This window comes from Tachypleus tridentatus, chromosome 7 (genome assembly GCF_004210375.1).
Source record: "Tachypleus tridentatus isolate NWPU-2018 chromosome 7, ASM421037v1, whole genome shotgun sequence".
NCBI lineage: Eukaryota > Metazoa > Arthropoda > Merostomata > Xiphosura > Limulidae > Tachypleus > Tachypleus tridentatus.
In genome coordinates, this window is record NC_134831.1 from 4,574,122 (window position 1) to 4,588,513 (window position 14,392).

At 36.3% G+C, this 14,392-nt stretch overlaps 1 protein-coding gene across 1 annotated transcript in view; it reads left to right on the top strand.

Annotated features, from left to right (window-relative positions):
* The window catches only part of LOC143255028 (uncharacterized), a 55,925-nt gene extending 49,795 nt beyond the window's left edge, over positions 1-6,130 (top strand). Inside the window, exon 4 of the mRNA XM_076510041.1 lies at positions 1,938-6,130. Within this exon, the coding sequence (XP_076366156.1) occupies positions 1,938-4,419 (2,482 nt within the window). The 3' untranslated portion in view covers positions 4,420-6,130. The remainder of the gene's footprint in view (positions 1-1,937) is intronic.
* Positions 6,131-14,392: the final 8,262 nt, after the last annotated feature.

Consider the following 14,392-nt stretch of genomic DNA (forward strand, 5'->3'; position numbering starts at 1 on the left):
GGACGTTATAATGTCACGGTCAATTCCACTATTCGTTGGCAAAAGAGTAGCCCAAGAGTTGGCGGTAGGTAGTGATGACTAGCTGCCTTCCCTCTAGTCTCACACTGCTAAATTAGGTGACGGCTAGCGCAGACAACCCTCGTGTAGCTTTGCGCGAAATTAAAATAAACAAACAAACAAACTTCCCAACGTGTATAAATGGATCTTCATTACATTTGATGTGGAGGTTCATTAAGGTCCATTCGGGGGTACATAGAAACTTACTGTTTTTATGAGTGTTTTTTTCACCACTGCTTCGTCCCCTGTTGATGGATATTCACAATTTACATAAAGGTTTGCTGTGTTCGTGCAGAGAAATACACAGATTTGAGTTCTCAGTTTTTATGTTTTGCAGTTCTTATGGTAGTTTTTTTGCGATTTGTAATCATGAATTTAAATAGCTTCCATCCAAAAAAACAGGCACGCCAGCTATTATAACAATAAACAAAAGTGTAACAGTAAATTGTAATAGAATCCTCTAGCAATGTTTTTCAAAACGGATAGTTTTTAGTTTTATACTCTGATACGCATTTTACCAATGGCTTTGTATTGTTACTTGTGCGTATTCTTTGAATGAACCAGATGTTATAACAGTACGCAATTACAAGTGTACCATTTGGGTTCATAAAACTTACATCTAATGATGGCCCAGAACTATAGAATTAAAGGATGTGGTTTATTTTAAGTAGGACTTCTGAACTTTTGAATAAAAGATCCATTTTGGCATGACAGATTAAATAGGCGAAACAGCTTAGTGTGAACATGTTATATTTATGTGAGCGTGTACAACATGGAGTTTTTGTGTGTGTGTTTTGTTTTAGCAAAGCCATACTGGGCAATCTGCTAAATCCAGCGAGGTGTACAACATAGAGTACAAACAAAAGTAAGAATGTGATTGATTTGTCCTCTAAAAGTACACCGTAATTTCTCTGAAATGATACAATCATCATTTATAGTATATTATTCGACGCTCTACAAATTGGCGCAGTGTCTGTAGTCTGGTGGTTTACATTTCGGGCTGCGGATCGAAGGGTCTGTAATGCGAGATGTGGTTTTTGGCGTTATTAGCATACAAGCTTACTTCTAAGGCACTAGGAACTGTGATGTCGATAAAATAAATTTGGTGATGTGTTTTTTATTAAAGATTCGAGTAAAAGCTTTGTTGTTATTAAGTTTAGAAAATAAAGCATAGTTATTATTATTATAACATGTTTATATTTTCTTATTTCTTTATTTTTAACGTTAAAGCAATGGCAGTTTAACATTGTTATTTGTTATAAACAACAATAAGCCCGGCAACAGGGCGCTCGACTCGCAATCTGAGGGTCGCAGGTTCGAATCTTTGCCACACCAAACATGCTCGTCCTTTCAGCCGTAGGGGCGTTATAACGGTACTATCAATTCCGCTTGTCGTTGATAAAAGAGTAGTCTACGAGTTGACGGTGGGTGGTGATAACTAGTTGCCTGCCCTCTAGTCTTAAACTGTTGAATTAGGGACGATTAGAACAGATAGCCCTCGTGTATTATTTTACCAACTAATAGTGGAACTGATTGTAAATTTACGACACCTTCACAGCATATATGGTGGTACTGGGATTCGAACTCGCGACCCTAAAATTGTGAGTCTAGCGCTCTAACCACCTGGCCATGTTGGAGCCGTTTGATAGTACTATGTTTTCGTTTTATTTTGTTCAAATGGGTAGATACATTATTAATATTTTAAAACTAAGTGTGTTAAGGTTTTACTGCGATCTCAAGCTTGGTAAATGCTGTCATAATTCATTTAAATCATTTTCATCTTCACTGTGAAATATAATGCTTTGTTATATGAATATATGCCCCCTGTACAAGAATGCGATTGATAATTACAAATCCGTTATGGTTTACTCTTTCAACAGGAGAGAGAAATGGACATGTCAAGACGGATCCATGTATATCGTTGAGCAAGAAAAGGACAAATATAAACCGGTGTACAATTCCATCACGGTTAGTAGCGATGGAATACCTAGTTATGGCTATTTCTGCGGCAAAATGTCAGGTCGAAGGTCAACTTTCTATAGTACTACGAGAACTGTGATTGTGACAGCGGTGTTTCCTCAGGTCCTGTATCCGTACCTAGCTGTTCCCGGAGTGTTTCTCACATACAGGTTTCATCGGAAATCTCTAAGTTTACTCAGTGACGTAGTAGAGTCGAGAGTTACAGAGGGCGCGAGACTATCTAGATGGACCTGCGATAGGTTTTTCAGTGACTGCTACACCCGACAGTGTTTGTTACGCTCACCCAACTACCCCGGGTTTTACTTGAGAAATGTTACTTGTAATTACTGGATTGAACAGTCTTATGCTCTACCTGGACACATCGCCCAAATAGAAATTTTCCAAGAAAACGAGTTTAAGGTTGATGTAGGAAGTGGGTTTTCCAGCACCAGAAACGTAATTCATCGCCAACTGACCACCACTTGCCCAGGAGACGTCGTTCGTGTTTATGACGGAAGAACGACATCAGCTCCCCTACTGGTGGAATTCTGCGGATCAGGAGTTGTCCCAAAGATCGTCACGAGCGGGTCAACGGCCCTGGTACAGCTTATTAGCCATCCCTTTCAACCTCTTCGGACATCTCTCCTCGAGCTCAAGAGTTCGGTGAGGTTTCGTCCTGATTTCGAATTTAGGGTTAAGCGAAGAAAATGCGAGTTCTACATATATGGTAACCAGAACAAAAGTGGATCTATATACAGCCCTTCCCACAGTCTTGCCACAAACACAACTTGTATCTTCAATTTTATCGGAAAAGCACCTTTTTCAAAAATATGGTTATATTTCGTCTCATTTTATATTCCCGACTCTCAGTCATGGTCTAAGGAAGAGAAGTGTGACGTGGCAAAGTTGCAGATATTCGATCCCTTTGTAAATGACCAGAGAAAGAATGCTTTACTCAGAGGCTTCGGCTTTGGAGGCTTAGTAAGCAATTACTGTGAAAAATCTTACCCCCGAATGTGCACTCACGCGCGCGACGCCCCAGATCTTTCCCCACTCCGTCCGTGTCGTGTACCGGAAGAAAGCTACTTGTCAGCCGGACCTGAGATGAGCGTGATGTTTATGGTCTACGAAAACTCCAAACTTAAACCAGTTCCAAGTACGTTCCTAGCAAGATACGAGTTTATCGACACCATGCTGGACGGCTATCCTGTTAATGGGGCGCTGTGTGACCGGCGTTTCGTCAGCAGGATAAGTACCGCTGGAAAGCTACGATCACCGAGAAATCTCTTTTTTTACGGCAGGGGTGGGAACTTCAATTTAAGGTGCTTGTTTCATTTCGAAGGATTACCAGGAGAGAAAGTTCGGGTCACCTTAGAAAACATATCGCTGGGAAGTCCAGATTCAGGTTGCGAGACTCATTTTGATCCGGTCAGTAAGCGCTACACCTGCCACTCGAGGACATCAACTTCGAGCTACGGAATTCTCAACAGCACAGAGAAAACCGGCGGTTTTCACATTCCAGGGGACTGCGTATGTGGATCAAGCCATGTTATACCTAGCACTCTCATACTAGAGTCGGTCAGCAAAGAGATGCTGCTGTCCTTCGTCGTAAAGGAGATGACCACTAAGGACGATTTTAATCACTTCTACTTCTCTGGAACTTACGAATTTATCGTCCGTAGACACTGTGCCAATGAGGAAGTATATAGCGGCTCCGCTGGGGACGTTTCTTTAAAGATCCCCGCTGCAGTTTTAGAAAACAGGGTGCCATTTAGGTGTAGGTGGATCATCCAAGCTCAGGTTCATAGATTTTTATATTTCTCAGCAGAAGGGAGTTTTGAGGATCGAGGTTGCCGTGGAAACAGACTTTTAGTGTACAATGTGTACGAAAACAGGCGTATGAATATCATATGTTTAGAAAACAAGTCGGTTGGTCTTGGAAAGACAACTGAAATGTTTAGTCCACTCTGGAAATCAGAACATTACTTACTAAACCAGTCTCACAGGGGTCTTTCTGACAAGCTACTAATTGAAGGGATTTCTGTGACGACTGGGGAACTGTCCTTTAGTTGGCTAGAGGTCATGAAGCCCTATGTGAGGTCAAGCACAGGGAAACTGGTGAGAAACACTGATTGTCAATACGAGTGTCCTGAAATTCAGGCGTGTATCAGCAGAGACCTCTGGTGTGACGGAAAAGTCCATTGTCCATCTGGCTGTGATGAAGTGCCTGACCGCTGCCACGCATTTCCTACATTTTATGTCGCTGTTGGAGTCAGTGTAAGTGTCATATTGCTTTTTGTTGTTTGTCTGCTGGTTACCACGAGATTTTGTAGCCACGACCTAAGGAAAGGTTCTCAGCCTGTACCGACAGAAGAGGTTCAGATGGAGACAACCATTGGTTGAATAAAATGGTTGAACCAACAACTGGTTGAGTAGACGTAAGTAGAACATTACCGTTGTCTACTTTAATAAACGTTGTGTGTTTGTGTGTCTACTGCTGCTTTATGGAGATGAGTTCCAAAGTCAATCATTTTTGGCAAATCAGCTCCAAATATACGTTTTAAAATCGGACACATTTGGAAACTTCTAAACGATTGCTATTGGATACTTCCTCAGAATAACAACCAATGAACACTAGGTATAAAACAGATTATTTTCTGGGTGCTAAGAATAAATAACTAAATCGTGTCGTGGAGATCGGATTTAAATTCAAAGTGACGACCACAAAATAGAGTATTATTAGAATAGGAGCTCTTTTGAATTTTTTTTTGCTTGTCCCAAAGACAAAATCCAACAAAAATACAGGCAGTAAAAAGGTTTAAACAAATTTCTACTTTTGGTTATTAAGAACGTTTTATTTAAGGTCAGCTGTTGACCAGCTAAAAGCTTGTGTTTAAAATAGAAATTCATCTCCAAGGTTGATTATTAATGCTATAAAGTATCTGATACACACAGACCGTGGTTCTTAGTTTAATTATTTTCGGTTTTCTTTTCGCTTCTTCGATTGGCTATAATTTAAATTCTTGTGTGATATATGCGAGTTCAAGAATGATATATTATTTTGTCTAATGGTTGTCTCCTATATGATATTTGTAACATTTAGATTTATAAAAATGAAAAATGGTGTCCTAGAAACGCTGAAAGATCACAAAAAAGTAAATTACGTGTTCGAACAAAGAAAGTTATAAATAAATATTCCTGTGTCGATTCGCAAAGCTATGTACTCTTTAATTTCAGCATTTTAAAATTTAGGAAAGTCTGAAATGTGTTTATTGTCCATATACCAAATGAATATATGAATTTTGGCAAACTACTCGAACCCCTGACGGTGAGTTATTTAATTCGCACTCACATTCACACAAGTTTATCTGGATCCAAAACTTCCAGTTTTATCTAACCTTTGTGTTTAAGTCACTGTCAAAAACCACGTTGGCTGGTGTTCAAAACTACTAATGAACAAATGCCTAATTTGGCCATCGCATTCAAATCTCATTGGAATGATATCAAGATGTGTTTTCTCGTACGTTTCTATTATCTGTTTATAAGTTGTTTTTATATTTACGATAACAAAGAATAAGTAACTTTGAAATATGATTAGTATGTATAAAAATATTTAACTATGTTACCCTTAAAGCTAATGGTTAAGTGTTTGTTCGGACACACAACCTAAATTGACATCTGCCTATATCAAGAAAATTAATGTTTCTAATATTAAATAAAATATCTTTTATTGTTTTATGTTTACTTGTATGCTTTGGTATTCGACTTGCAAGTGTCTAAAATCTGTCAGTCACTCTTAAAAATGTCATCTATGACTGGAAGGTCGACTTACACGTAATTCTTTAAAACACAATTTACAAAAAAGACAGACAAACAGCGTATTCTTTTAATAGTCAATGCTACTGTGAAAGAAGAAAAAAATACTGCATTTTAAGAATATTGATTATTGATGTCTTTAGGCTGGGAAATGATGAAACGTATACAATATTATGTATGTTTTGATTCTTAATGTGTGGAGTACATAATATTTATCAAATCCTGAAAGGACTGGCTCATGTATCCTTTTATTACATAAATCGATAAAACCTTCTTTGTACGCTTGTTTGTGTGTTTTTCAATAATTGTTTTTATGCACCCTGTAACACCGGAATTATATACACAAATTAAGCTTTATGAAATGAGCATTTCAAACATGTAGCAACGAGAGAACAATTAGGTTAATTACTTAGTTAATTAACACAAGTTGTTATCTTCGTTGTAAAACCATATTTGTGTCTGAAATTTATATTTAGGGTTTAAATAGGTGTGATAAAACTCGACAAAAGGATTTACTTAAAACATTGATGATGTTACGTTTTCGTAAAAAAATGTTTAAAATCGAACTACGTAAGGATGAATGTTAAAAGGGTATTTAAAATCAGGATATGGGAATTTTCTTTAACTAGTTACAACAACTTCCTTTTCAGTAGTAATAAAAAGAAAATTTCTTTAAATGAAACTTTCGCGATTGTTGTTAGCGCTTCTTTCTTAATGCTTCCACTTTTTGTTTGTTTTCTTACAGCAAAGCCACATCGAGCTATCTGCTCACTGAGGGGAATCAAACCCCTGATTTTAGTGTTGTAAATCCGTTGACTTACCGCTGTACTAGCGGGGGAACCTGCTTCAACTGACTGTTCAGTAACAGTAATTCGTATGTTGACTGTTTCTGCCCATCATATATTGACTAAAGTTGGGAATTAAATTATATTTTTTGACTGTTTTTGCTCATCATACTTACGTTATTTCCGAAAATCTAAAACTGGTGAAAGCAATAAAAAAAATGAAATAAAATTTCATCTTCTAACTGTATTTTAAAATTTAAGGAAGAAATTGGACTTTTGTTTTCCCTTATCAGAACAATGGAACGAAATAGTGCAACGACAAAAATGTACATAAAAAACAAGTAAACTGTTTTGAGTCTGAGTCATGAGTTCACGTGTAGGTGACCGGAACGTAAGTAACACAGATTAAAAATAAATCAAACTTAAAAAGATTTGTATTTGATATTCACTGTTTCTTGCATTAAAATCATTTATTTATTTATTTGTTATACTCATTCAACCGACAGAATAAATGAAAAAAACACAGCTAACAGCTGGATATTAGGATTTAACTGTCACTCTTATAACGCTTCTAAGGCTCCAAAACAGGGGAGTATGAATTTGAAAACAACGCAAAGTAACTTGCATAAGCATATATGTAATTCAAAAAGTGCTTTACCTGTTACAACCAGTAATACTTGATGACACATAAAATAGACGAGATTATTACTTATGAATGATGTACACACAACAGTTTTCTATAACTAAGATCCATTAATTTACAAAAGACGCATGTTCGTTAAATATCAGCATTTCGGTTGGTTCAAAGGCCACTCATGATTCACGAAGGTCCTATGTATCATTTAGTTTTCTCCATTGTCCCCAAGGGGCGTGTATCTAGGCCACAGGCTCCTGGTATGTTAGGTTTTATTCCTCTATCGTATGAACAGGATTATGGACACAGTTTCGAGAATTACGTTCGATAGATATGGGGGATCGGACATGGAGACAAAATCTAATATCGGAGCTACTCCTAGCTTCTGGAATTCTCCCCCCCCCCTAAATTAATGAAATATTACATTAAGTCTATGCCTGTTTTGAAAACACTTTTCCATCTTCTTGAGGGCCTGGCATGGCCAAGCGCGTAAGGCGTGCGACTCGTAATCTGAGGGTCGCGGGTTCGCGCCTGCGTCGCGCTAAAGATGCTCGCCCTCCCAGCCGTGGGGGCGTTATAATGTTACGGTCAATCCCACTATTCGTTGGTACAAGAATAGCCCAAGAGTTGGTGGTGGGTGGTGATGACTAGCTGCCTTCCCTCTAGTCTAACACTGTTAAATTAGGGACGGCTAGCACAGAGAGCCCTCGAGTAGCTTTGTGCGAAATTCCAAAAAAACCAACAAAAAACAAACAAAACCATCTTCTTGAAACATTATGTTCCTTAAGAAGGAAGTTTAAATAGGTTATTTAATCACGTTCAATCTCTTCTATTTATTAATGTAATAAATATTGACTCAGCGTAAAAGTTCACAGCCTTAACTAACTACCCCCTCACTTATACCTGTTTTTTTTTCTCCTACCAACTGCAGCACATTTGTATTTAGTACAGAAAATGATTAAATATATTGACAAATTAATAGTTGTTAGATTTGTGATGTTGTGTTGAAATTAATATAGTGAAATTAAACTTAAAACCACTGTTCCCTATGCTTTCTATAGTTAAAGATTTATATAGAGTTACAGATTTCTACGTAATAAGTTTATGATACTAGCGGAGTTATGCAAAACATTTCCATATTTATTGTAGTAATAATTCTTTAAATATAGGATTTCTATAAGAACAGAAAATAATTTTAACCTTAGACATTGAAATCTGTAACTCTACTTATCTTAGGCCTAACTGTTAAGCCTATATTCGATAAAGAGATAAATTAACACTGTAGCTTGTGTACTTTTTTTTTGCTGTAGATTAGTTAGGTCTAGACTTTATCGTACTTAATGCTATCAATAAATAAACTTATAATTTTATTCGACAGCCTCATATTAGACTTGATTTTGATAAACATTTTAATATATTGTTATACAAAATGTCTACTTTTGTTGGCATCCGTTTTTTGAAATGACATGGGTGCGCATGCGTACTTGGATAGTAAGATGCATTCGCATTTTAGGACAAACAAAAATGTAGTATTATAGTACTAGATAAAACAGGTAAAATCAAATGTAATATGGTCTTATAAGGGAACTAACTGGAGTTGAAACTTATAGCAGATACTTATTGATTGTCCCCCGCTAGTACAGTGGTATGTCTCCGGATTTACAACGCTAAAATCAGGGTTTCGATTCCCCTCGGTGGGCTGAGAAGCGAGCCCGATGTGGCTTTGCTATAAGAAAAACACACACACACTTATTGATTGATCCAACTTATTCTACTACAAAAGTATTGAAAGCCTATTTAGAAACATATTTGCACAAAATAGCCTATTTAAACTTCCTTCTTAAAGAAATATAATGTTTTAAAAGACTGTTAGTCCCAAAACAGTGTTTCAAATGGATGTTAACCAAAAGTATAAAGATTCGAAAGGATACTACCAAAAAAAACTTAGTGTTTTAAAAGGATTTAGCTCAGAATATAACGTTTCGAAAGGATGTTGCCCCAAACACTTTTTTTTTTTCAATTTGCAAAAATAAATTTCACTAAACGTAACAGATGTCCAAGAAAATCATTCAGACGGAAGAATGATGTCATGTCGAATTTCAACATCGAATTAATTTTTTTTTTAATTTCTTAGTAACACGTGCAGAGGTAGAGAGAATAAATATATGTTTGGATCAACAAAAGAACACTTGACAGAACAGGCTTCGCGGAAACTCCCAGTGGATAACGTTTTATTGGAATTGGCCCTGACTTTCTGCAGGGTGATACCCAAATTATTGTGCAAACGAGGAAAAACGAAACTCGCCTGGTGTTACAAAAGTTACAATATTTCCAATCATAAATAACACAATTGGATATTATATATTTTATTTCAAAGAGTACGTGTTTTATCTCTTATATTTATGGCAACACAAGTTAAAAGGTGATGTTTCTGAAGAGGTTTGTTTTGTTTTCGAATTTCGCGCGAAGCTACACGAGGGCTATCCGCGCTAGCCATCCCTAATTTAGCAGTGTAAGACTGGAGAGAAGGCAGCTAGTCATCACCACCCACCGTCAGCTCTTGGGCTACTCTTTAGCCAACGAATAATGGGATTGACCGTCACATTATAACACTCCCACGGCTGGAAGAGTGAGCATGTTTGGTGTGAAGGGGACTCGAACCCGCAACCTTCAGATTGCGAGTCGAGTGCCTTAACCACCTGGACATGCCGGGCCTTTTCTAAGGAGAAGCCAACAAAAACTTTGGAGACTGTTCAGAGACAATGTAAAAACGTTTCAATGATTAATTTCCCAAATTGAAAGCGTCTACGGCTAATCAATCTAGTTATATAATTAAGAAGGCTCTGCTAAATCTTCTATTTTAGATTTATAATTTTTCGATTTCGTGAAGAATAACTATGAATATAAATAATATTTAAACCTAAATAACATAATTTTTTCTTTTCACAACCTCTAATAAAAACTTCACCATCGAAAGATGGAATTAGGTTTCTTTACGATCAGTGTTGAATATTATAGAAAGTTAGAGCTCACACTCTAGCAAACCAGAAAAGGGGAACAACATCGAATCTCAGGTTTATGCCTCTGGTTCTCCAATTCTCCTGATATCATATCATTGATTATTAAACATTCTTTGAATATTGATTATTATGTTGCTCAGCGTTGTTATTTAAGCTTCGAATATGCAATATGTGACAATAAGTTAGAAAAACAAACGATCTTTATTTTCCAGGTAAGAATAAAATAAAAGCTTTTTTATTTCTACCAACTTTCCGTCTTGCTGTTCCGGTTTCATCAGGGATGGTTAGTAGTAGAAGATACTGTACTATCATGTAACTAACACCTTGTTTTAAGTACAGTGTTTGCTTTGTACGTTTCTATAAAACTTCTCACCAAATCTTGTGGTTTGACCACAATCAAGCACTTATTTCATCAACTCACGAGGAAGCAATTTCCTTACAAAAGAATGAAAATTGAAATTCCTGTAAATTAATGTTATAAGACAAACGAACTGGATATCCTCTCCAACCTAATCAATAAAGTATATATTTAGGTGTTTAAAACTGTTAGAAATATATATTTTATCTTACTCTAAACAACACACTTATTGTGCCCGACAGTTTTGAGAAGTTTTAAGATATTCATTTTGCAAATGTAATATTTGTTTGATAAGTTATTCCAATTAGAACTATACAATGTAAGAAACTCCCTGGCTTTGTCTCATTAGTAGCTGGCCCATCAGTAAGATCATATGTATAAGCACTCTTATAAACAATAAACAATACATTCAAGAGATCCAAGTATGAAAAGATTTACAGTTTTTGTTTTTTTTACATTCTCAAGTAAAAGAAATTCAAAAACTAACAAACTTGATTAATTTTATTGTGACATTTCTGTTTGATTTGTTTCTTACATGATGGGTATTAAAATAATCTGGTGGACATTCATAACAACGTTAACATTTTACGTTGTTTTACAAACAAAAGAAACTTTGGTTTAGCGATTACAACCAAATTCATCGTTTGTTCGTTAAAAGTTTTCTACCGACTATAAAAAATTGTACTAAACGTTACAAGAAAGGGGTGTGTGCTGTCTTTTAATAATAGATTGTTTTTTTTTTAAATTTCGCACAAAGCCACTTAAGGGCTATCTGCACTAGCCGTCTCTAATTTAGCAGTGTAAGACTAGAGGGAAGGCAGCTAGTCATCACCACCCACCGCCAACTCTTGGGCTACTCTTTCACCAACGAAGCTGGATTGGCCGTCATATTATAACGCCCCCACGGGTGGGAGGACGAGCATGTTTGGTGCGACCGAGACTCGAACCCGCGACCCTCGGATTAGGAGTCGAACCCCTTAACACACTTGGCCATGCCGGGCCCCTTTTAAAAGTAAGAGAAAAAAGTAATAATTGTCACCAACAATTTGAAATTCTTTGGGAAAGTAGAACACAAGTTTTTACACCCTGTTTAGTTTTATAAAATTTGGTTTACGTACATACATACATATGTATAAGTTCTGATTTGTAAAAACTCAAACTATAATAAAATTTAAAGTACAGTCACGAAAAGAATGAATGCCTGTCTAAATATCACAATATATTATTTTCCTCATAAGTTAAGCCAAAAGTACCATATTTTGAGAAATATTTATACTTGTGTGGGTATATACATAAGAAATATATTGGGTAGTTTTATTAATTTCTAATCAGAAACCCACAAAATTCGTACTGTATACACCATAGGTATCGAAAACTGTTTTAACGTTATAAGTCTTCAAAATTATCGCTGAGTTACTTGGGCACCGCATTTATGGGAGGCAGAACAACAAATGATAATTACCAAATGTCGGTTCTTTCCTCGAAGCAAAGTTGCCTTATCATATTCGCATTAAAAGTGATAAATATATGGCAAACACATATGCTTATCTTGAAAATCATGCGGTTTTACCCGCTAGAATGACACCGGAATTTTTAAACGAAATAAAGGTATAGAGGTATATATTAAACGACTTTTATTGAAATCACAAATTGTCACGACAGGGTGTCCGAAATGACTAGAACCACAGGCGCTAAAGCGATTTTATAGAATGTGTTCGAAACAAGTTGGGATTAAGAGAAGAATTAACTCGACCATCTGATGCTTTAACAGCGCCATAGTGAGTCACAATCTGAAACTAAGAAAAAGCTTCAAATCTCCTGGCCCAGCATGGACAGGTGGTTAAGGCACTCGACTCATATGTAATCTGAGGTTCGCGGGTTCGAATCCCCGTCACACCAAATATGCTCGCCCTTTCAGCCGTGGGAGTGTTATAATGTGACGGTCAATCCCACTATTCGTTGGTAAAATAGTAGCCCAAAAGTTGGCGGTGGGTGGAGATAACTAGCGGCCTTCCTTCTAATCTTACATTGCTAAATTAAGTACGGATAGCGCAGAAAACCCTTGAGTAGCTTTGTGCAAACTTCAAAACAAACAAACAAACAAACCAATCAAAACTCTTATGGTTCCAGACATTCTGTGGAGTTATTTTGTTTATCATTTATTCATATTAAAAACAATAAAAATATAAGAACAACTTTTTTTCTTTGAAACCAAATTGTATCTCGTTGTTTAGATACGTATTAATAACACGGAAACAAAATAACTAAATTTAAATAAGTAAATTCAGTTCAATTCTAGTAACCGGCCCCCTGGGGAATAAACAGTAGCATTATACACTTTTAACGATAAAATCCGGGGTTCGTTTTGCGTTAAAATAACTTTAAGTTATGATATATTTTTAAACTTCTGATGCTTCAGAATATATATATATATATTTTACACGTGATATTTGCAAGAATGAGTCAATGACAACAACAGAAGAAAAAACGTACCTTCGAAAGTTTGTGATGAGATTACATTATATTTATCTCTCGATAAATAATTAAAAGTAACTTACAATTTAAGATTTATAAAAAAATATGAAAGGTGATGAGGCCAAAGACCCCCTATTCATTATTACATCAAAGGAAACTAGTTGTGATGTAAGAAAATTATTACAGATTCTTACTTTCATTTATATGTTAAAATGTCCGTAAACCACTGTAAAAATACACGAGTTTTAAAAGATGAATGCCCCTGCTTGGTCAGCAATACGTTTATGGAGATGCAACGCGACATTTTAGGGTTCTATGCTCTTCGAGATACAGGACACGAATAGTCCATTATATTACTTTGCACTGAGAAACATACAAAAAAGTTGAAAAATGTACTTACTTGGCGCCACCTAGCGATATAATTGGAGTATTCTTGAAATATTGTGAGGGACACGAAACACATCTCTTTCACACAGAGATAAGAAATTACAACTTCGATAAACAACAGCAAAAGCTACTGGGTTCTAGATTATACATGGTTTTTCACTGGGAATAACTTCTAATTACTTTAGAATGTGTTATTCTAATTATGAAATGATTTGTTTTGTTTTGAATTTCGGGCAAAACTACACGAGTGCTATCTGCGCTAGTCGTCCCTAATTTAGCAGTGTAATATTAGAGGGAAGACAGCTAGTCATCACCACCCACCGCGAACTCTTGGGCTACTCTTCTACCAACGAATTGTGGGATTGAGTACACATTATAACGCTCTCATGGCTAAAACAGGCAAACAGGTTTGGTGCGACTGGGATTCGAACCCGAGACCCTCATATTATGAGTCGAGATTATAAAGTGTGTTTCACACTAAATATGGAGTCATTAATTAAATTGGACTCACAATTAGAAATTTCCTTTTCGGACTGATCTTGTGTTTGGTCACAAGTTGCGAATTTTTTGGTTCTTGTTGGAAGAGAATCGCATTGGTTAATTGGTTAATTTATAAACAGAAAGAAACAAAGAGAAATATTAAAAAATATAAGTTAAACTGGACAATGGTATTTTAAATGTTCTGTGTTAACGTAATTCTCGAGAGGAATAAAAACAACACTATATCGAGTAGAGAAGATGGCTTTCCAACGTCCGAATTGGTCTTACTGGAAATTTCTGTACATGAAAATCTGCCATAAAACAATGAGTGGAAACAAACAGATGCAGATTAAGCGAAACCAGGATGTGGCTGACACATGTCGGATTATTTTGTGTAACCACTCAGCACAAGAACAAACAT